Source organism: Geotrypetes seraphini, chromosome 7, assembly GCF_902459505.1.
Source record: "Geotrypetes seraphini chromosome 7, aGeoSer1.1, whole genome shotgun sequence".
NCBI classification, from domain to species: Eukaryota; Metazoa; Chordata; class Amphibia; order Gymnophiona; family Dermophiidae; genus Geotrypetes; species Geotrypetes seraphini.
The window spans coordinates 115756811-115781695 of record NC_047090.1 but is presented as its reverse complement, the minus strand read 5'-3'; the positions used below and the strand labels follow the sequence as shown (position 1 = coordinate 115781695).

The 24885-nt window shown below is 41.8% G+C and overlaps 1 protein-coding gene across 3 annotated transcripts in view; it reads right to left on the bottom strand.

The window, feature by feature from the left end:
• RPAP1 (RNA polymerase II associated protein 1) overlaps positions 1-24885 on the bottom strand; it is a 207663-nt gene that overhangs the window by 82747 nt on the left and 100031 nt on the right. For all 3 annotated transcript variants that reach the window (XM_033952096.1, XM_033952094.1, XM_033952095.1), the window contains exons 6-7: positions 5085-5261; positions 3598-3792 (exon numbers count right to left, since the gene is read on the bottom strand). In XM_033952096.1, the coding sequence (XP_033807987.1) occupies positions 3598-3792; positions 5085-5261 (372 nt within the window). The remainder of the gene's footprint in view (positions 1-3597; positions 3793-5084; positions 5262-24885) is intronic.

Here is a 24885-nt window from a genome sequence, read left to right as displayed (position 1 = left end):
AATATTCCTATTCCATATGATATACATTTCCCTCCCCATCTCCACCTGTCTACTACCCATGTGCTAAGATCATTAGAGTAATTAGTCAATGGTTCCCATATTTTTTTAAAATTATGAAGATTCCCTTGTTGTAACGCTAACATCTTTTCCATCTTATATATGTGACAGACTGAATTCCACCAAAATCTATAATTTAATGTAGTATAATCTTTCCAGTTTTGAGTAATTTGTTGCATGGCGACCCCTGTCAATATTAATAATAACTTGTTATTATTTGCAGAAATCGGACTCTGAGTTCTCATTGCTGTACCAAATAATATAGTGTCATATGAGAGTCCTACATGGTTCTCTAATAATTTATTAATTTGGGGCCAAATTAGTTTCCAAAAAGCATTTACACAGGGACAAAAATAAATTAAATGATCTAACATCCCAACTTCTAATCTACAATGCCAGCATCTATTGGATCTAGTACTATCTAACTTCTGTAAACGTGTAGGGGTCCAAAAAATTCTATGTAACAAAAACATCCACGTTTGACTTATAGATGCTGACTTTGTAGACCTTAATCTCCAGGACCAAAATCGTGGCCATTGAGACGCAGAAATTGTCTGTCCAATCTCAATACTCCAAATAGCCCTAAGTCCATTTTTCTTTTTTTTATTTAAAAATCCATATAACAATTTATACCATTTTGCGGCTTGGTGTCCCAAAAAATCCGCCTGAAAACAGAGAATCTGCAAGCTATATTGAGTATTAAGACCCTTCCATTCAGGGAACCCTACCTGAATAGCCTGCTTCAATTGCATCCATTTAAAATATTGTGTTTTATTTAAGCCAAATTTATGTTGCAATTGTGAAAAACTAAGCAGTGATCCTTCTGAAATGACATCATTCAATGTCCGTATACCTGCAATTATCCACTTTTTCCAGACGATCTTAAATCCGCCAATCTTGATCCTGGAGTTTACCCAAATGGATTGATTTAATGATTTAGCAATTGGATCTGGTGATAAATTACTAATATATCTTAAGGTCTTCCAAGTATCAAGTAAAATTATATTATCTTTGTATTTCCTAGGCAATTTTATATTAACTACATGTTCTAAATGTAATGGGAACAGGAGCCGCCATTCTAAATATAACCAATCAGGTACATTCTCCATGAGATCTGGGAGGATCCAATACATACCCTGTCTTAGAATATAGGCTTGATGGTACCTATAAAAATTTGGAAAATTTACCCCTCCCTCCATAATTGTTCTTTGTAATGATGCTAAAGCAATTCTGGATCTTTTCCCAAACCAAATGAATTTTGTAAGAACATTGTTTAACTTTTTATAAAATGACCCCTGAAAAAATATTGGTATCATACTCATTTGATAACAAACCACAGGCAATATCATCATTTTAATTGTTTGAACTCTTCCCCACCAAGAGAGATGTAAAGGATTCCATTGCTCACACATTTCTGTTATCTTTCTTAATAAAAGTTTTTCATTTTCTTTCACTGTGTCATCAATTGTATTTTTGATAATAATACCTAAGTATTTTAAACCTTCATCTTTCCATATAAATGAATATGAATCAAATAATCCTTTGGTACAATGAACATTAATTGGAAGAACTTCAGATTTACTCCAATTAATTTTATATCCAGAAAATTTTCCAAACTTCTCTAGAAGATTAAGTAAACATGGAATGGTATTCCCCGGTTCTCTTAAATACAGTAAAATATCATCTGCATATGCAGAAAGTTTAAATTCCCAGTTAGAGTATGGGATTCCTTTTATCCCCTTAGGTTGATTAATTGCAATTAATAAGGGTTCAAGAACAACATCAAAAAGTAAGGGGATAAAGGACATCCTTGTCTAATCCCCCTTAGCAAGTTAAATCTCTCTGATAAATTATTATTAATATATAATTTTGCACCAGGAGAGCTATACAATGTCTGAATCATTTTAATAAAACCGGGGCCTATACCAAACCATTCTAAAGCTTGATACATAAAACTCCATTCCACTCTATCAAATGCTTTTTCTGCATCTAAAGACACTAGAAAAGCTGGATCATTAATATTTTTTGCTAAATTTAAAGAGTGAAATGCTAATCTAGTATTATTTGAAGAATGCCTTTTAGCAATGAATCCTGTTTGGTGAACATCAATAATAAAAGGAAGAGCTTTTGCCAATCTTGATGCTAATACTTTAGCAACCAATTTACCATCTACATTTAACAAAGAGATAGGCCTGTAATTTGAAACCAAAGTAGGATCCCTGTTTGGTTTTGGCAAGACAATAATTACAGAATCAGCCATAGTACCTGATATATTCCCATTATTCATTTGGTACTGATATAAATTTAATAGATATGGTAAAATAATACAGTGGTACCTCGGTTTACGAGTGCACCGGTTTGCGAGTGTTTTGCAAGACGAGCAAAACATTCGCAAAATCGGCACCTCGGAAACCGAGCGCACTTCGATTTGCGAGCGCCCCCCCTGCGAACCGGCACCCTCCCCCCGGCGATCCGGCACCCCCCCTACCGCCATCGGGCACCCCCCCGCCGCGACCTGAGGTCCCCCCAACCCATCCGAACCCTCTTCTTACTTTTCTGTAGCCTCCGCAGCGGCACCAGCACCAGCATATCCTGTGCGTGGTGCCGGTGCCTGAAGATCTGCTTCCTGTGCAAGGTCTGAGAGTTCACGTCGAACGTGAACTCTCACGCCAAACGTGAACTCTCAAGGCCCAGCACAGGAAGCAGATCTTCAGGCACCGGCACCACGCACAGGACATGCTGGTGCCGGTGCCGCTGCGGAGGCTACAGAAAAGTAAGAAGAGGGTTCGGGTGGGTTGGGGAGACCTCAGGTCACGGCGGGGGGGGGGGTGCCCGATGGCGGCAGGGGGGTGCCGGTTCACGGGGGGGGGGCCTTCGAGGGGGGCAATGCCAGTTCTCGTGGGGGGGAAGCAGCGCTGCTGGCCTCGGGGGGGGTGGAAGGTGGGGGATGGAAACATATCAAAGCAAGTTTCCCTTACTTCCTATGGGGAAACTTGCTTCGATATACGAGCATTTTGGATTACGAGCATGCTCCTGGAACGGATTATGCTCGTAATCCAAGGTACCACTGTATTTTGAAATGATTTATAAAATTCAACAGTATATCCATCATCACCTGGAGCGGATTGGCCCTGCAATATTGTTACTGTACTCTGCCTTTTTGTGCAGTGTGAAGATCACACCATTGGATCCATTTTAGATGCAATTCAAAATATTTACCTATTGGTTAACTCAAAGTACGAATATCTACTGAACTTCTCCCCAGAGCACTTCTCAACCCTGTCTTGGAGGCACACCTATCCAGTCAGGATTTCAGAATTACTGAAATGAACAGTCATGAAACATATCTAAACTATCTCATGAATATTCACTGTAGTTATCCTGAAAACCTGACTGGATAGGTGTGCATTTTGGTTGATATGCACTACTTTAGCAGTCTGAATGCATGAAGATTATTCCACATAGAACAAGACCAGGATCGCAAGGGAAAGGGAAAGGATTATGCTAAAATTCTACTTTATAAACTTTCTTCTCTCTCACCTGTCAGCTCCATTGCTTTTTCCCCTAGCTGTTGTCCTCCCTTCACTGATCTATCCATGTCAGGCACCTCTTTGGAAGGTTCTGCCCAAACATTTTTTGGTTCTGTTCTTGTGCAAACAGAGTCAACCTGATTTGATAATCCTTTAACACCTCCTTTAGACCTCTGTGACTTCAGGAAAGTGACCAAGCTGGGATCTGAGGGTAAGAAAAAGCATAGATAGAAACAGTATCACACTTCTTTCTAGTTAGGATAGTAACAATTGAATGCCAAGTCTCCTACTCTGTGCCACCTCCACTCTTCTCAAATCTCATGTATAGAGGTTGATCTACCCTCTATATTTGAGTGAGTTTTGGAAGCTTTGGAGCCCCATGATTAATTTTGTTAATCAAGGCAAGATTCATTTACTGTAGCTTTGTGAGTATTGGCACAGGAATAAGCTACAGTAAATTAATCTTGCCTTGAAGAACAAATTTAATCACATAGCTCAAAATTAAGAAAAAAAAATTGGACCAAGTGAGTTTTGTAAAAGTACTGTTCATTAGTGTCTTTTATCTGTGCCCACTGCAGTTACATACTGGGACTACATCCAAAACATATTATACATACCGACACTCAGGGCCGGATTTTCCTATAGGCTAACTAGGCTTCAGCCTAGGGCCTCAAGATCAAGAGGGGCCTACATTCAAATTGTTAGCAAAATTAAAATTACACTATTCTAAAAACAGTGAACACTAAAACACTGAGCCGAAAATAAGGAGAAATTCTACGCTTCGGGATCGGAACCGGCTCCGGCCGCAACGGGGCACCGACTCGGCTTCTCCTTTTCTTTTTCTCGCCCTGGGAGGAGGATCGGGAAGGGAAAGACGTCAGTCCGAAAACAGCTGGGCAAAGCCCAACCCCGCGGGGAGAGAGGCAAAACGTGGATCCGTCGGGACAGGGCGGCCAAGACTGGCATCGGGGGGGGGGGGGGTTCAGTGGAAGGGAGATGGGAGGCAGGCAGGCAGGATGGCATGGGGGGGTGTTCAATGGAAGGGGGATGGGAGGCAGGATGCACTGGGGGCACTATGGACATAGGAAGGGGCAATGTTGTGTGTTATGTTTGATTAGTTATTGTTACAAGTACTATATATGGTGCTGAGAATAAATGTCTCGACTTTTTTTTATTTATTATCCGTGTCACATTTTTTATAAAGGTTAGTACCAATAACAACATGTTTCATTTAACATATTGATATATATCACAGTAATGATGTATTTTATTATCTCTCATGTAATTTACAAACTTAAAAATGGGAGGTGAAAGGGCCTCATAAGTGGAATAGCCTAGGGCATCTTTTCATCTAAATCCGGCCCTGCTGACACTCATTTTGTGTGCAGAAGCTAGTAACACACACTGATAATTACATGTAGTCTTTTCAGTCTTCTTCCTATCTGACATTTCTAGATAGAATTTATCCTTTTCTGTGTAGGAAGTGACAGTTCATACCAAGCTGAGTCAGCAGTTTCTCCTGTTCATAAAGGATCTCCCCTTGAGACATGGAGTTCAGTTTCTCCAGATTCTCATCATGAATCTTTTGCACTTCCATCTCTCCTTCCAACCCTCGAAGGCCTTCTCCAGTAATGAGGCAAGGACCATGGCTGTTTGTGATTTCCCTGGAATCACCTGCAAAATCCACAACAGCTCACATTAATGCCAAATTAAAGGAATTCTCCTTATTTATTAACATTTTTAGTCACTGTATCAAACGCTCAAGTGGCTTATAACGCAAAATACAATAGACGAAGGGAGGAGAGAAGTGTGTGTCCTGAATGTGCTGCCTGTTACCTTGAGAGACCATCGTAATGGCATGTGGCCATTGGTGCATGCCCAAAGGGGTGTGGCCTAAGGACATGCCCCTTAAAGCCACGAGGAGACACGAAGGAGAATTGAAAGTTGATTGATGATATTTCAGACTTTGAACATCTTATTATGGGTAAGTGTAAAGCTAAAATTTATAAATATTCAGACTTCCTCACCAAAAATACCGTCTTATGAACAAACAGCAGAGGATACACATCAATCTTCTGTTTTCTCTCCAGAACCTGACCCCTCCCTTAGTCCAGAAGATCCACTCCTCCCCACCCAGTAGGCTCTCAACCCAGAGCCAAAGTTGTTTTTAAGGATCAGGAGCCTACACAAACCTTGCAGAAGAAATCTGATGATTCAGTTTCTACTAAACATGGGGTTATTAGATTACCGTTGCCTGAACCAGTTTCCTTTTTAATATTGCAAAATGCTTCCCCAGGTAAGGATATAGAGGTTTCATTAAAAGATATATGGTCAATTATATCTAGAATTGAATCCATGTTGAAAGGAACTGTGTCTTAGTTATGTTCTTTTACCAAGGTTACTGCAAAGAAGATTGGAGAATTGGGACTTAAAATCTAGTCACCTTAAAGAATCCTTTATTTTATTTGGAGACTCAGGTTAAGAACTTGAAAATATCTGGATAGACTACAAGTTTAAATTTCAAGTTTATTATAAAAATTTCTAAGCGATGTACATAATAAAATTATGGGGAAACAAAAAAGTTAAAAGTACAAACAGAAACATACTTAAAACACAGACAAACAGAAACAAAGGGAAAGGGGTAGAACTACAATGGTTTAAGAAAAGGAATATAATAAAGAGGTAAAAAGAAAGGTGGGGGGAAAGATAAGAGCTACAGATCCTATGTAATGTATCTAGGAATTAATGGTTAAGTTTCATTGGTGGTTGGATAAGCTGGATCTAGTGGTTCTAAAGATGGTCTAGTATTGTATAGGAAATTGGAGTTAATGGAAAATCAATTTAGAACCAAAAACCTGAGGTTTTTGAATTTTCCTATAATAACATCTTTTATCTCCTGAAATATTGCTTAGACAGTACTTTTTCTGATGTTTTGAAACTTCCAAATGCAAAAGAAATTTGTTTTTTAAGAATATATTTGATTAAATTTATTTGATTTTAATACTTGATATACCACTGTAAACTGAAGTGCTATAGCAGTTTACAATTCTAAAAACAACTCATTACAAGTTACAAACTTAATAACTCCTCATTGTACAACAACAATTATTATTATACTAATTATACCATCACATCCATTGGACCCACTCAAAATATAATAATCATCTAATTGTAACCTCATTATTAAAACCACTCATTAACAATATAAAATACCTCAATAAATAGCTGTTACCCATAGCATTCTGACTCTCCTTACTATCTATATTATATTGCTCATTCCACAATATAAAAGTTTTCAGTAAAAAGCCAAGTTTTCAATAGCTTACAGAAGCCCAAATAACTTTCTATAGATTGCAATTCAATTGGCAGCTCATTCCACAAGTTAGGTCCAGAATAGCAGAATGCTCTTTTCCGTGTTCCAGTCAATCTCACTAACCAATGATGGTAATTGGAGGAGGTTCTTCTGAGATGAATGTAGAACACGTGTTGGAGCATATAAACTCAATTTTTCTAACAAATCCTCTGGAACATTCCACTTCAAAGCTTTAAACAGCAAACATAAAATTTTAAAAGTACTTTATCCTGTAATAGGCAACCAATGCAAATGAACTAATATAGGTGTAACATGGTCTAATTTTTTTCCAGTTATCAATTTTGCAGCAGTATTTTGCACTAGTTGCAATTTTGCTAAACAATTCTTGCTTAATCCATTGTACAAGGAATTGCAATAATCTAATTGACTAGTTATTAAAGCACACATGATTTTTACCAAATTAGATACATTAAAAAAATGGTCTTAGTTGTTTAATACATTGCAAATGAAAAAAGCAACCATTGACCACCATACCTATTTAAGATTTAAATTCCAAAGAACTATCACAATGAATTCTACCAGTATCAAATTCATGTCATTGATCCTAGGCATAGACCATAATGGTCTGTTCTGATGCGATAACCATATTGCAACTGATTTTTTCACATTCAACATATAAATCATGCTCTCCAAACCATGCATACAATTTCTCTAATTTTTCATTAACATCTTTCAACACCATTTCTTGACTTTCTGTCACAAAAAACTACAACTGGATATTATTATTATTTATTCTTGTTATACTGCTTTTTCTAGTTCAATAATTTTTATTAAGTATTTTAAAGGATACAAGAATCATTTAAAGTACATAGAAACAAAATAAAGCTTCCTGTATATAAAATATATAAATCTATGTTTAACTGTATAGGAGCAAAGGCTCCAATTATTAAAAATGTATGTAAGGGATATATAAGATAAAGATGAGAGAGAGCAGTAAAGAAAAAGGAAAGAAAAATGAAAGAGAGAAGAGAGGAGAAGAAAAGGATAACAGGAGTGTCTAAGAAGATGAGCGTACATAGGAGTCTAAGAATGACCATGGAGATTTGTTGTATTTCAAGTTCATGCAGGTTCGGAATGTAACTCTCTTCTCATATGCATAGGATTCAAATCTATGATACATATTCAGAGAGTTCCACCAAAAGGTATAATCTAATAGCGAGGGTGATTTCCAATTTTTTAGAATGTGCATGAGAGCAGTCACCAACATGGTATCAATGAGTTTAGGTGGACAATTTGATTGTGTGAAACATGGGTGTTGAGAGCGAAGGATTACAATGTCTATAGAGATTTCTTCTGAGCAGTTAGTAATAGATTGTATGGTGTTCCAGACATAGGTCCAAAAAGAGCGGACTAGAGTACAATGAAATAACATATGATCAAGAGTTCCTTCCTCTTTCAAACAGTTCCAGCAAACAGAGTCTTGCTTTAAGTTAGCTTTCCACATGCGAAGTGGGATCCATATTGCCTGCCACATAAGAAAGTACATTGATTGTGATACTCTAGAAGATAAAAGCGGGCGATTTGTTGATGACCAGAAAAGCTCCCAATCAATTTCAGAAAGCGGAGTGGTAAGTATAGCGTCCCAGTGCTTCATAGAGTGAGGTGAAAAAGTGAAGGAGTGATCTCTTAAAATACTGTAGAAGGATGATATCGCCTTGCCTTTTAATAGAGACAGAGAAGACCAGTTGTAAATAGTATTTTTGGAAGTCATATAGTCAAATCGTATATGCAAAGAAGGCAATACTCCAGTGAGAGAACGCCATTGTGAATAAGTAGAAGGAGGCAGCGAGTATGTAGAGCACAGTATATCGAATGGAACTAACGAGTTGAGGGTAGACAATTGATGGACAAACCATATACCTGCCCGCTGCCACCTTTTCCATGATAGAGATTTGTCGTGATTTTGAATTTTGGGATTGTTCCAAAGGGACATGAGTGGACTAACATTAACTGAGATTTCAGTCAATGTATCTATAAGATAAAGAGCATGCTGCGTTGCACCCAATAAAGAGTATCTCTTTAAGTGCCTTGGTATTGACACCGTTAGTAAGCATGAGATGTGTAAAGGCGTACATAAAAAACATTCCATTTCAAACCAGGCAGGAAGATCTTGAGTGGGAAGATTTTGAGTGGAGGAGTTAGTGAGCCAGTAAGCTCCATATTTGGCTAATGAAGCAATATAATAGTGATAGAAATCAGGAAAGTTGAGACCACCGTTGATCTTAGAGGCTTTCAGTTTGGCGAGAGCAATTCGAGGTTTTTTCTTGTTCCAAATGAATTCAGATATTTTCATATTTAGCCAATTAAATAATGATTTCCGGCATAACAGAGGGAGCATAGAAAGGATATAATTAATTTGAGGGGCCAGAGTCATTTTGATGGAAGCAATTCTACCCCACCAGGATAAAAAGAGTGGAGTCCATCGAGATGTAGTGTTTAGAACTAGATTTTTGACTTTAGATATATTAAGATCTTGAGCATGAACCGAATCTTTATGTATTAAAATCCCCAAGTATTTCACAGCTTCATGTGACCATGAGAAAGGAAAATGAGCCAAATCTGATGGAAGTATATTATCATTTAGAGGGAAGATCTCTGATTTCTCCCAATTAACAGAGTATCCGGAAAGGAGGGAGTATTGAGTGATAATGTGAATAAGACTGGGAAGGGAGAGTAAAGGGTCTCTCAGAAAAAGTAAAACATCATCTGCATAAGCTGCTAATTTGAAATCTCGATCAGAGGAGGGAATACCTTTAATTGAGGGACTTTGTCGTATAGCTGAAAGGAGTGGCTCTAACACTAAATTAAATAGCAATGGTGAGAAAGGACAGCCTTGTCGAGTACCTCTATGGAGGGGAAATTTATTGGATAAAGAATTGTTAATCCTAATACGAGCTGTGGGTTGATGATATAGCGTTTTTATCCAGTTTGTAAAAAATGGGCCAAAATTATACCACTTCAGGACATGGAAAAGGAAAGGCCACTCCACTCGGTCAAAGGCTTTTTCAGCATCAATAGCTAGGCCTATTACAGGGTCTGACATTGTTTTAGCATGAGCATTAATATAGTGAAATAGGCGCAGGTTGTCTCCTATATATCTTTGTTTAATGAACCCTGTTTGATCTTTATGTATAAGCAATGGGATTATTTTGGTAAGTCTTAATGCAAGTAATTTTGCCATTATCTTGTAGTCTAAATTGAGGAGAGAGATGGGGCGAAAGTTTTTAACTAAAGTGTCATCTCTGTCAGGTTTAGGGATTACTACAATGGTGGCCTCGGTGAAATTGAATTGCTTGTCCGGAGTGGAGTGGAGGAAGTCATAATATTTAAGGAGATGAGGAGCTAGTAGGGTGCGAAATTGCTTAAAGAATTCGTTCGTGAAGCCGTCTGGGCCAGGGGCTTTCCCAGCAGGTAAGGAAGATATGGCAGTTTCAATTTCTAATATAGTTATTGGAGAATCAAGTTCCAATTTAACAGATTCTGGAATGGTCGGATGAGTTAAGGAGGTAAGAAATGAGTCTATATCTGCTTCAGGAGTGGTAGAATCGGATTGGTATAAAGAAGTATAGAATTTTTCAAATTGAGAGGAAATTAGAGATCTGGTTTTGACTAATTGACCTGATGGATTCTGAATAGCCGTTATATGTAGTCTTTTAGATTTATTTTTAAGGTATACTGCTTTTTCTAACTGGCAGGTTAAAGCAGTTTACAAAACTAGAAACATACCGTATTTTTCACTCCATAAGATGCACTTTTTTCACCCCAAAAGTGGGTGGAAATGGCAGAGAGTTCCAGACTGATGGAGTCACAAATAAAAACGGTGAATGTCTAGTTGACTCTAGACAGGCTATCCTCGGGTTTAGGAGAACAAGACAATGGTCAGTTAGTGATCTTAGTAGCCGTGTTGGTGAATATGATATCGTAAGAGAAGATAGATAGAAGGGAAGACCTATACGTAATGCTTTAAAGGTTACAGTTAATAAATTGAATATTGGAAGCCAGTGGTATTTTTGGAAAAAGTAGAGAGACATGATCGAAACGTTTGGTGTGACAAAGCAATTTAATAGCTGTGTTTTGAACTGATTGTAATTTCTTTTTTTGCATCTGAACTTCCTAGGTAGACCGAATTACAGTAGTCCAGTCTGGTGGAAAGTGTCTGTATCATCTGCAAATAAAAGGAACTCAATATTCCAACTTGCCAAAAGTGCAGATAATGGAGCCAAATACAAATTGAACAATAGGGGAGATATTGATGAACCCTGAGAGACCCCATTCTCTAAACTTCTCTCACCGGACAACTGTCCATCCCATTTAATTATTTGGCATCTGTCTTTCAAGTAAGAAGCAAATCAGGCTAAAACAGTGGATCTCAATCCTACTTCCTTAAGTAAACCAAGAAACTTTCTATATGACATTGTATCAAGCACTGTTGTTAAATATAATCTAATATAATAAAATGCTAGGCCGTGCATGCGCACTAAAAAAAATCGTGTTCCCTGATCCGTCGCGAAAACACGATTGCGCATGCGCGGATTTTACGTCACCACTTGCTCGCGGCGACTTTCAAATAATAAAAAAAAATTACACAACTGCGGCGGCCTTCTTCACCGTGAATGGTACCGGCTCCTCTCTCGAACTGCACCAGGATCGAGAGAGGAGCTGCAGCGCCGGCTTTCAACTTTAAAAAAAATTTTTTAAAAACCCAACTGGAGATCGCCGCTCTCAATCGGCTCCCACTATGCAAACCCCTCCCCCCCATGGGAGGATGCGCCGCAGCAAAGTGCTGCACAGGTACTGGAGGGGGAGAGACATATCACTTCTGCACTGGTACAAACATCCCTCCAGCGTTGGCACTCGCTGCACGTTAAACAGGCTGCTTCGGGCTTTCTCCTGCAGTTGAGTCCCTTTGCCGAGTCACTGATTACGTCATCAGTGACGCGACAGAGAGACTCAACGGCAGAATAAAGCAGAAGCAGCCTGTTTAGCGTGCTGCGGCTGCCAACGCTGGAGGGAGGTTTGATATTAAAGTCATCTTGCTGGGAGGGTCGCAGAGTCAGCGGGGGTTGGGCTGGGAGGGGAGAGAAGCGTCTGCCTCGGGTGTTTCAGGCAGCAGCAGCGTTTACAATTCACTGCTGTTGCTGGCTTCAGGCCTTCCTCTCTGGCCGGTCCTGCCTACTTCCTGTTTTCATGAAGACAGGACCGGCCAGAGAGAAAGACCTGAAGCCAGCAACAGCAATGAATTGTGAATGCTGCTGCTGACCAATGAAGCAGTTAAATGAGGAAAGGGAGCAGAGGGGGAGAGAATGGCTTGGAGGGAAGGAGGAAGGTATGCCAGACCAAGGCAAAAGGAAGGAGGAGATGGAGAGAGGCCATATGGGACAGAGAGAGAGAGGGCAGACACTGGATGGAAAGAGAAGAGAGGGCAGTGAATGGAAGGGGCAACATAGAGGGTGAACAGTATTCTAGCACCCGTTAATGTAACGGGCTTAAAGACTAGTTTAACCCATAATACATCAAGCTTTTACTAGGATACTACCCACAATATCAGCCAATAGTGATTTTGTACTATGGTGCTGTTGGTATTATACTCCTACAAAGGTAAAGTCCGTGGGGGCTGAGGGGACAGTTGATGTTTTGAGCATCCCTGAAAACCCTAATCTGAGGTTATTTTTGGAAATTTTTTAGGATAATATTTCTAAAAGAGCAACATTATTAGTGACTTTTATGTCCAATTTAGATAAGAGTTTGGTTATGAAGGTTTACAGAATAAAGAATTATCCTTTTGTGGTCAAAGGATTCAACTCTTCCCAGATGTTGCTCATTCCATTCAGTTGAGACATAAGACTTTTTTGGCCTTAAGACCACACTTGACATCAGTTGATGGATTTTTTTTATTTGAAATTTACATGTAAATGTTTAGTTAATATTGGATAGGAAGAGTTATATGTTTTTTGAACCGAATCAACTGGAGGGTTTCATTACTGGTAAAGGTGTATTGGCTTCAGGTCCATTTGTTTAATACATATTGTTTCTTTTTAAAATATTTTTCTCTGCAGAAAGGGTGGGGGAGGAATTTATTGGAAGAAAGTATTTGGCACGGTTAATTAGGATTGTATAATCCGTTGCTTTCTTTAATTTCTTATTGCTTTTTTAGTTATTTTTCTCTCTATTTCTTAAGAACATAAGCAATGCCTCCGCTGGGTCAGACCTGAGGTCCATCGTGCCCAGCAGTCCGCTCACACGGCGGCCCAACAGGTCCAGGACCTGTGAAGTAATCCTCTATCTATACCCCTCTATCCCCTTTTCCAGCAGAAAATTGTCTAATCCTTTCTTGAACCCCAGTACCGTACTCTGCCCTATTACGCAATCTGGAAGTGCATTCCAGGTGTCCACCACACGTTGGGTAAAGAAGAACTTCCTAGCATTCATTTTGAATCTGTCCCCTTTCAACTTTTCTGAATGCCCTCTTGTTCTTTTATTATTTGAAAGTTTGAATAATCTGTCCCTCTCTACTCTCTCTATACCCTTCATGATCTTGTAAGTCTCTATCATATCCCCCCTAAGTCTCCTCTTCTCCAGGGAAAAGAGTCCCAGTTTCTCCAATCTCTCAGCGTATGAAAAGTTTTCCATCCCTTTTATCAGACGTGTCGCTCTCCTCTGAACCCTCTCAAGTAACGCCATATCCTTCTTAAGGTACGGCGACCAATATTGGACGCAGTACTCCAGATGCGGACGCACCATCGCCCGATACAACGGCAGGATAACTTCTTTCGTTCTGGTAGTAATACCCTTCTTGATTATACCTAGCATTCTATTCGCTCTCTTAGCAGCCGCTGCACACTGTGCCGTCGGCTTCATTGTCATGTCCACCATTACCCCCAAGTCCCTTTCTTAGGTACTCTCATTTAATAAGATCCCTCCCATCGTGTAGTTGTACCTCGGGTTTCTGCTTCCCACATGTAATACTTTACATTTCTCAACGTTGAACTTCATCTGCCATCTCGTCGCCCATTCCCCTTTGCAATTCTTCGCAGTCCTCTTTAGTCCGAGCTCCACTAAATAGTTTGGTGTCATCCGCAAATTTTATTATCTCACACTTCGTCCCTGTTTCTAGATCATTTATGAATATATTGAATAGCAGCGGCCTGAGCACCGAGCCCTGCGGGACACCACTCGTGACCCTCCTCCAGTCCGAGTAGTGGCCCTTTACTCCTACCCTCTGTTTCCTTCCCGCCAACCAGTTTCTGATCCATCTATGTACGTCTCCTTCCACCCCATGGCTCTTCAGTTTCCGGAGTAGACGTTCATGAGGCACCTTGTCAAAGGCTTTTTGGAAATCTAGGTATATGATATCTATGAGGTCTCCTTTGTCCATCCGTTTGTTAATTCCCTCGAAGAAGTGCAATAAGTTAGTTAGGCACGATCTCCCCTTGCAGAAACCATGTTGGCTGGTTATCAGAAGTTCGTTTCTTTCAAAATGTTCATCGATGTGTTCTTTAATCAGTGCTTCCGCCATTTTCCCCAGAACCGAGGTCAGACTCACAGGTCTGTAGTTTCCCGGGTCACCTCTTGATCCCTTTTTAAAGATGGGCGTAACGTTGGCTATCTTCCACTCCTCCGGGATCACGCCTGTTTTCAGGGATAGATTGTAAATTTGCTGCAGTAGTTCCACTATTTCCTCCTTTAGTTCCTTCAGAACCCTTGGATGGATTCCATCTGGACCCGGGGATTTGTCAGTTTTTAATTTTTCTAACTGCTTGCGTACGTCTTCAAGGCTCACTTCTATGGATGTTAGTTTTTCTGCTTGATCTCCCATGAAGATTTGCTCAGGTATGTTGGTTGTGTCTTCATTTGTAAATACAGATGAAAAGAACATGTTAAGTCTTTCTGCCACTTTTTTCTCCTCCTTCACCACTCCCTTCCTGTCTCCGTCATCCAGCGGTCCTACCTCCTCCCTAGCTGGCTGCTTCCCTTTAACATATCTAAAGAATGGTTTGAAGTTCCGTGCTTCCCTGGCTAGTCTCTCTTCATACTCTCTTTTAGCTTTTCGAACCACACGGTGACATTCTTTTTGATACTTCCTGTGCTCTTTCCAGTTCTCCTCAGTTTTGTCCTTTTTCCATTTCCTGAAAGAAGTTTTCTTATTGCCTATCACTTCTTTCACTATTTTTGTTATCCACGCCGGGTCTTTTGTTCGACTCTTTTTGCACCCCTTTCTGAATCTGGGGATGTACAGATTTTGTGCCTCGCTCACTGTGTCCCTGAAAAAAGACCAGGCATGTTCTACAGTTTGCCATTTTCTGGAAGTGTTCCTAAGTTTTTCCTTACCATTTCCCTCATTGCTTCGTAGTTTCCTTTCCTGAAGTTAAAAGTTGTCGCTATGGTTCTCTTTCCTTTCGGTATTCCAACCTCAACCTTGAACTTGATCATATTATGATCGCTGTTTCCCAAAGGACCCACTACTTCCACTTCCTTTGCAGGTTCCCTTAACCCATTTAGGATTAGGTCCAGAGTGGCATTTCCTCTCGTTGGTTCTCTAACAAGTTGCTCCATGAAGCAATCTTGTGTAGCCTCCAGGAATTCTGTCTCCCTAGTGCATCTTGAGCTTCCAAGGCTCCAGTCTATCCCGGGATAGTTGAAGTCTCCCATAATAACCGTGTTACTGCTTTTGCATTCTCGCTTTATCTCGGCTTCCATTTCTTCATCGATATCTCCAGTTTGCCCGGGTGGTCGATAGTATAGGCCCATCTTTATTTCAGGTCCTTTCCTTCCCGGTATTTTAACCCATAGCGATTCCAGCTTATTGGCTGTCTCTGCTGTGTCCATTTTTGTTGATTGTATGCTTTCTTTTATGTATAGGGCTATTCCACCTCCTTTCTGTCCTGACCTGTCCTGGCGATAGAGCTTGTACCCCGGCAGTGCTGTATCCCATTTGTTTTCCTCATTCCACCATGTTTCAGTGACTCCAATGATGTCTAAGTCCTCTGCATTGGCCATGGCTTCTAATTCCCCCATTTTATTTCTTAGGCTCCTTGCATTGGTATATACGCAATTTAGATCCTGGTGTTTTCTTAGCTTCATTTCCATTCCCTGTGCTTCTGTCCTAGGTTTCTTCCCATTAATGTGGACTATTTCATATATATTTTCTTTAATGATGATGTAGTACTTATTTAATTTTTCTTGTCACTATATGTACCTTAAGTATTCAGGTTGATGATACTGCCTGAGTCAATAAGTCAGCAAATTTGTTGTGCCAACTCGCCACCCCCCCCCCCCTCCTTTTAAAGGGAACAAACAACTTTTCAGTTCTAGGAAACTCAATGGTAATATAAACCATCAGAACAATAGGTGATGTAAGATCCCAAATTCCACACAATAATCCTTCCTCTCAAAGGACAGCAAAGCAATCAGCTGATTGACATGTAAGATCAACACTACTTTAGGCAAAAAAGAGAGCATTATTTGAAATGACATTACTGCTTCAGCGAGATCTAGAAAGGGTTACATACAAAATAAAGCCTGCAATTCTGACATCCTTCTCACCTAAGGAAAAGACACCAAGAACACCACTTGGGAGAGTGTGGCACAGTGGTTAAAGCTACAGCCTCAGCATCCTGAGGTTGTGGGTTCAAATCCACGATGCTCCTTGTGACCCTAGGCAAGTCACTTAATTCCCCAATTGCCCCAGGTACATTAGATTGATTGTAAGCCCGCCAAAACAGACAGGGAAAAATGCTTGAGTACCTGAATAAATTCATATAAACCGTTCTGAGCTTCCTTGGGAGAACAGTATAGAAAATTGAATAAATAAATAAACTAAGATCCCAATCTAAAAGCATATGATGCATCCGAGACCAAAGATCCATCATCCTGAATGGCAAGCCAACAAGATCCTGAATACAATTCAAGTACTGCTACCTGCACTCTCAGTGAACTACCAACCAAAAACCCTTTTTAGACTTTCTAGGAGAGCAGCCAGAAATTAAGGCAATGAAGGCCAAAAGGGAGCAAATCCTTGTTCTCCACAACAGGTCTCAAAAACCATCCACTTTCTAGTAGATTATCTCAACCCACTTGGCAATAATTTTTTACCCCACAATTATTAATTATTTATTGATATTAACAGGAGTTGCCATCCAACAAATAACACATAATTGGAAAGACTGTAAAAGACTGAATTATTGTTTTTGGTGGTCTTCAGTTTGTCATGTGTATAAAATGGAAAGAGCGTTGGCTGTTCAAAAAGGTTATTATAATAAATTTAAGGATGTGTGGGGACCTTTATTAAATTATAGTAATGAATAAGTTACACTTTTCCCAATCTTAATACACATGTGGATTTGAGGGGGGGGATTTCTTGTTTTTCCATTAAGAATATATAGATGATTGTCGTAAGATATTATTTTCATGTGATATATATTAGTTGTATATGAATTTGGAGAGGGAGTGTTACCGAGGTCGACGAAGGGTGACTGAGTTGCCGAATGGAGGCGGTTGCCGAGGCGGAAGCGCCATATCGGAGTTGAACGGCGTGGACTCTAATCCCACCGCAGCAATGCAAATTCGGATTTCCTACTGGCAATGCGACATCAGCAGGACGGGAGGTCCGGAGAATGGCTTTTCATCATGCCTGGAGTCTTATAGCGCCTGATGTCCCACAGCCGACTCGGATTACTGTTTGTGAATGACGGTACCATCAAGAGTGAGCCCTGGTTGAATGAACTGCATTATCCAGACCAAGGAGCAGAGAATTGAAGCTGGAAGATCTGTGAGCTGTTTTAATGCAACAGACAGTATTCCAGAAAATCAAGAAATGCTTCTCTCTGCTTTGAAAAAAGTAGACCCATGGCTGATGTGCAGAGATCAATGATGGCGGTTGCCCGGCTGAAACGGCTAAAGCTCTAGGAATAATAACATTGATGACTGATGGAAATGAAATTAAGTCCTTCCTGACTTTTGTTTTATTATGCATATTATATCTATTCTTTTTATCTAATTTGTTTAGTTTTCATTTAAAATTTTTCTTAGAATTCTAATGTTTAACTGTTTTCTCATTCCAATCTATTCATATGCCGTCCTTTACCTTTTCTTTTCTTCACTTCTGTTTTTCTTTCTACATTTCTATATTTGATTTAATTCTTAAAATTGTTTTCTATTTAATTAGTTTCTTTCTACTACATTATTATTTTGGAATTGTACGTTTTGTTTTTAACAGTATATTATTGAGAGTTCTATGTATTCTTGTTAGGATGCTTTATATCTCATTTCCTCTATTTTTATTTTCCTATCTATTATTTGCTAATTTGTTTGTCCTTAGGTACTTTAGTTAGATTGTGAGCCTTTAGGACAGTAAGGGAATTTCAAAGTACCAATTCTTTATTTATTTATTTTATTTCATTGTATCCTTTAATGTATTTTTCTCTGTAAACCGCTTAGAACTTAACGGATTTAGCGGTATCTAAGAAATAAATTACATTACATTAAATTACATTAAATCTTCTTGGTGTATGATATTGAAAATTTTTCAAGTGATGTTGTATTATATTTGGTTGATATTTACTGTACACTTGATGTAAGTTTAAAAATGAATAAAGAAATTATAAAAAAAAACAAAAACCCAATTATCCCAGGACAAGCAGGCAGCATATTCTTGACTGATGGGTGACGGCACCGACGGAGCCCCGGTACGGACAATTTTAGAGTGATTGCACTCTAAGAATTTTAGAAAGTTCTAGCTAGGCCGCACCGCGCGTGCGCCTTCCCGCCCGACAGAGGCGCGCAGTCCCCAGTTTCTTAGTTTCCGCGGAGCTAAGACGACGCATGTTCCAACTGCTGTTGGAAAATTTTTTTCAAATTTTTTCTCACCTTCCCGCTCGCGCGTTATTTTCTTGTCGTGATTTATTCACCTTATTGTTTTCTTTAAAAAAAAAAAAAAAAAAGTCCATTTTTTTCGACTTTTTTCCGGTCGGCCCCGGCGGGGCCTGTTGGCACCATCGAAGCCTCGGGCTTCGATTTTGCTACGGCCGTTTTTCCCTTCATGCCCCCTTCACCTGGTTTTAAGAAGTGTCAGCGGTGTGCACGTCCTATTTCTCTTTCCGACCCGCACAAGTGGTGCCTTCAGTGTCTGGGTCCGGACCATAGGGCAGAAACGTGCACCCGCTGCAGTTCTCTCCAAAAGAGAACTCTAAAGAATCGCCAAATTCAACAGCGAATTCTTTTCGGTGCCGCCATGGAAGTTCCCCCGGCATCAACACCGACATCTTCTTTCAAATCGGCACCGGTGACTTCGACATCGCAAGATCCATCCCCGGTGTCGCACCCTATGGGTAAGCCGGCTAAGAAGCCATCCCCTACTGTCCTTGGCCCGCCAGTCGAACAAGCAGTGAGCCAAGTCCTGCAGACTGCGCGCCGGCCCCGCAAACGCTCCGCTCCTATTGAAGTCACTGCCTCTTCATCAGCATCAACTTCTCCGGAGCGTCGAGCTGCACCGCAGGTACCGAGCAAGAAAAAAGCGGTACCGGTGCCATCGGGACCGTCTTTGGATGAGAGAATAGCATCCATCCTTCAGGTCCAGCTTAAGGAGCAGTTACAACACTTGCTCCCGGCTCTGCTGACTTCGAGCCTTCCAGTGTCGGTACCTACTGAGCCTTCGGTGCCGATTGTCGAACAGCCTGTTTTATCGGCATCGACGTTGTCGGCACCGCAAAAATCTGTTTCTATGCCTGTTCTCTCGGCGGAACCGAAGTCTCTTCGACGCACTGCTTACTCGACTTCGGAACCGGTACCATTCTCTGACACCCGTACCGCTGTACAATCACCCGGTACGGTGTCCATGAGGTCTGGTAAATCGGTACGCAAAACCAAGCACACCGAACCTTCTACCCCACTTTCTCAGGGCCGTCTTTCATCGGTACGGGACCCTGATTTGTGGGATGATTCTGATGACCCCCTCGGTACCGAGGCAGATTATTCCTCGGAGGAGGATGTTACATCGGTGCAAGATCCTGCTGGTAAGCCAGAGCACTCGTCCTTCACCAAGTTTCTTAAGGAGATGTCGGACACCCTTTCCATTCCTCTAGAGTCTGACTCTAAACAATCCAAAGCATTTCTTGATGCTTTGGATTTTGACCAGCCTCCGAAATAATTTTTGAAGTTACCCCTCCATGATATCTTGAGGGAAACGTTTTACAAAAATTTGGAAACTCCTCTCACCGTTCCAGGAGCTCCTAGGAAGCTGGAATCGCTTTACAAAGTGATTCCTATTCCAGGGTTTGACAAACCCCAGCTGCCCCATGAATCTCTGCTGGTGGAGTCCACCCTCAAGAAATCGGCAGGCTCTAGTGTTTATGCCTCTGTCCATCCTGGCAGAGAGGGGAAGGCCATGGATAAATTTGGTAAAAGACTTTACCAAAATGCAATGCTGGCCAACCGTTCAGGTAATTATGCGTTTCACTTTTCTTTTTACCTGAAACATTTGATTCAGCAAGTCTCTTCTTTTCAAAAGTATCTTCCTGACCGTAAGCTTCCTGCATTCCAACAATGCACTTCCAGTCTCCTGCAACTCAGGAAGTTTATGGTCCGGTCCATCTATGATACTTTTTGAACTCACATCCCGAGCCACGGCTATGTCTGTAGCGATGAGACGTTTGGCATGGCTCAGAGTCTCCGACCTTGATGTGAACCACCAGGACCGCCTTGCCAATGCTCCCAGCCTGGGTGATGAGCTCTTTGGAGAATCTATGGATACCACTACTCAAAAGCTCTCTGCCCATGAGACGAGGTGGGATACCTTGCTGAAAAATAAAAAGAAGCCTCCTCCTCCTCGTCCATTTAGACAGCAGCCATCAGAGGCGGTTTTCTGCTCGGCCAGTTCAGCCTCAACCTCCACAACCTCGGAGGCAGCGGCAACAGCACCAACAAGCACGTCAGCAACAGCCACCTACCATAAAGCTTGTCACTCAGACTAAGCCGACTCAGCCCTTTTGACTCCCTTCTCCTGGGCATTGCCAGTCTCCCTCCCTCCTGTCCTCTTCCACAGCCCATAGGAGGTCGATTAACCATTTTCCACTCTCGATGGGAGGTCATCACCACCGACCAATGGGTGCTCTCGATCATAGCCCATGGTTACTCCCTCAATTTTCAGACTCCTCCACCGTTAAGCCTGCCAAAAGAGTCTGCTTCCAACAAGTCTCAGTCCTTCCTTCTCGCTCAAGAGGTTCAATCCCTCCTTCTTCTCAATGCCATCAAAGAAGTTCCTCAAGATCAGCGAGGTCAGGGATTTTACTCCAGATACTTTCTAGTTCCCAAAAAGACCGGAGACCTCAGACCCATCTTAGATCTCAGAGATCTCAACAAATGTTTGGTCAAGGAGAAGTTCAAAATGCTCTCTCTTGCCACCCTCTACCCTCTTCTCGCTCAGGGTGACTGGCTATGCTCCCTCGATCTCAAAGAGGCTTACACACATATTCCTATCCATCTGACGTCCAGGCAATATCTGCGCTTTCTCATCAATCAACATCATTATCAGTACAAGGTGCTACCCTTCGGCCTGGCCTCCTCTCCCAGGGTATTCACCAAATGTCTGATTGTGGTAGCGGCCTATCTCCGCTCTCACAACTTTCAAGTCTTCCCTTATCTGGACGACTGGTTGATCAAAGCTCATTCCCCTCAGGCGGTTCTGCTTGCCACCAATCAGACTATTCACTTCCTTCGACTGTTAGGGTTCGAAATCAATCTACCCAAGTCTCACCTCATTCCGACCCAGCGATTTCAATTTATTGGAGCCGTTCTGGACACTGTTCTGATGAGGGCGTTTCTTCCATCCAACCGCCTTCACGCCATCCTCCATCTCTGTCAGCAGGTGTTTCAACAGATTACCATCTCTGCGAATCACATGATGGTGCTATTGGGGCACATGGCTTCAACAGTACATGTCACCCCCTTCGCACGTCTCCACCTGCGTACTCCTCAATGGACCTTAGCGAACCAATGGTCCCAGGCGACGGATCCTTGTTCACAACACATATCTGTGACCTCGTCTCTTCGACAGTCACTTCTTTGGTGGTTGGCATCTTCAAATCTATCCAGAGGTCTGCTGTTCCATCTACCTCCGCACCAACTAGTCATCACCACAGATTCCTCCCCCTACGCCTGGGGAGCTCACTTGAACGAGTTCCAAACTCAGGGGTTTTGGACTGCCCAGGAAAAGAAACACCACATCAATTTCCTGGAACTCCGAGCGATGTTTTATGCCCTCAAGGCGTTTCAACATCTTCTCTTTCCTCAAGTACTACTCATTTGCACAGACAATCAAGTTGCAATGTACTACATCAACAAACAGGGAGGAACGGGCTCTCGCCTGTTGTGTCAGGAAGCCCAACGGATTTGGTCTTGGGCGACAGCTCGTCACTTATTCCTGAAGGCTGTCTACATTCAAGGGGAACAGAATTTCTTAGCGGACAATCTCAGCAGAATTCTCCAACCTCACGAATGGACTCTCGATCCCTCGACTCTTCAGTCCATTTTCGCTCAATGGGGCACTCCTCAAGTGGACCTTTTTGCAGCTCCCCACAACCATCAGCTGCCCCTGTTTTGCTCCAGACTCTACTCTCCTCACCGTCTGGCGCCCGATGCATTTCTCCTGGATTGGATCAGTCTCTTCCTATATGCATTTCCCCCTCTACCACTCATGCTGCGGACATTATTCAAGCTCAAAAGGGAACAAGCCACCATGATTCTCATCGCTCCACGGTGGCCCAGGCAACATTGGTTCTCCCTTCTACTTCAACTCAGTTCCAGGGAACCCATACCTCTTCCACTGTTTCCTTCTCTGCTTACTCAGCATCAACAGTCCCTTCTGCATCCCAACCTGCAGTCTCTGCACCTGACAGCTTGGTTTCTCTCGGGCTGACTTCGGCTCATTCTCTCCTTTCTCAGCCTGTCTGTTCTATCATTGATGCTTCCAGGAAACCGGCCACTCTTCAGTGTTATCAACAGAAGTGGTCTCGGTTTTCTTCCTGGTGCCTCTTACATCACCATAATCCCATGTCTCTAGCAGTGGGACTGGTGTTGGACTATCTTCTTTCCTTGTCTGACTCTGGCCTTAAATCTACTTCTATCAGAGTTCATCTTAGTGCCATTGCTGCTTTTCATGAGCCGGTTCATGGAAAACCCCTCTCGGCTCATCCTTTAGTTTCTAGATTTATGAGGGGCCTTTTCAATGTGAAACCACCTCTCAAGCCCCCTCCTGTGGTTTGGGATCTCAATGTGGTTCTTTCCGCTTTAATGAAGCCTCCTTTTGAACCTTTGGCCACAGCACATTTCAAATTTCTCACTTGGAAAGTGGTCTTCCTCATAGCTCTCACTTCTGCCAGGAGGGTCAGTGAGTTGCATGCACTAGTGGCTGATCCGCCTTTCACTGTTTTTCACCATGATAAGGTGGTTCTACGTACACATCCAAAGTTTCTCCCTAAGGTTGTGTCTGACTTTCATCTTAATCAGTCCATCGTCCTACCTGTTTTTTTTCCAAAGCCTCATTCTCATCCAGGTGAACAGGCTTTGCATACCTTGGACTGTAAACGTGCTCTTGCTTACTATCTTGCACGCACCAAACCTCACAGATCATCTCCTCAACTGTTTTTGTCATTTGATCCTAACAAGTTGAGTTATCCTGTATCTAAACGCACCCTATCCAATTGGCTTGCTGCTTGCGTTTCATTTTGTTATGCTCAGTCGGGCCTGACACTGGAAGGTTCTGTCATGGGCCACAAGGTTAGAGCTATGGCAGCGTCTGTAGCTTTCCTCCGTTTAACTTCCATTGAGGAAATCTGCAAGGCTGCTACTTGGTCCTCAGTTCATACTTTCACATCGCATTATTGTCTGGATGCATTCTCCAGACGGGATGGACACTTCGGCCAATCTGTTTTACAAAATTTGTTTTCTTAATGGCCAACCTTCCCTCCATCCCTCTTTTTGTTAGCTTGGAGGTCACCCATCAGTCAAGAATATGCTGCCTGCTTGTCCTGGGATAAAGCACAGTTACTTACCGTAACAGGTGTTAACCAGGGACAGCAGGCAGATATTCTTGCGTCCCACCCACCTCCCCGGGTTGGCTTCTTAACTGGCTTATCTTAACTGGGGACCGCGCGCCTCTGTCGGGCGGGAAGGCACTCGCGCACGCGCGATGCGGCCTAGCTAGAACTTTCTAAAGTTCTTAGAGTGCAATCACTCTAAAATTGTCCGTACCGGGGCTCCGTCGGTGCCGTCACCCATCAATCAAGAATATCTGCCTGCTGTCCCTGGATAACACCTGTTACGGTAAGTAACTGTGCTTTATTCCATATAGCATCTACTATCTCTTCACAGGGTATCAATGCTTGGCTTTGAAAGTTTTCAGCAATAATTTCTCATAGGCTTCAGCGGTGACACTCAGGCCCAAATTCTGTAACCAGCGCCTAAAGTTAGGCACCTATTTTGGAGGCACCCAACTAGATAGGCGCCTATCTAAATTGTACAACAAGCTCAATTAGCACTGATTGAAACATAGGCGCCTATCAAGAAAGCGCGATCCAATAACAAGGCACCTCTAATAATTTAGGCAGCCTTCAAAATACTAGGGGCTATGCATGTTAGGCGTGGGCGTGGCTATGTGTTAGGCACCTTCTTACAAAATCCTTGCTCTTAAGCGTGCTTAAGCACTCGCATGGGCGCCTAACTTTTAATTGTACCTAGAGCTGGCCTATTTATTGGGCGCCTCCAAAATAGGTGCCCAAATAGGTGCCGCTCAGCACGATTCACTAAACAGCACCCAATTTTACTTGACTTGCGCTGAACAGTGCCTAAGTAAGCGCCTAACTTTTGGGCGCTTCTTATAGAATTTGCCCCTCAGTGCTCAAAAAGTTTAAAGTTTTTTTTAAAGTTTAAAGT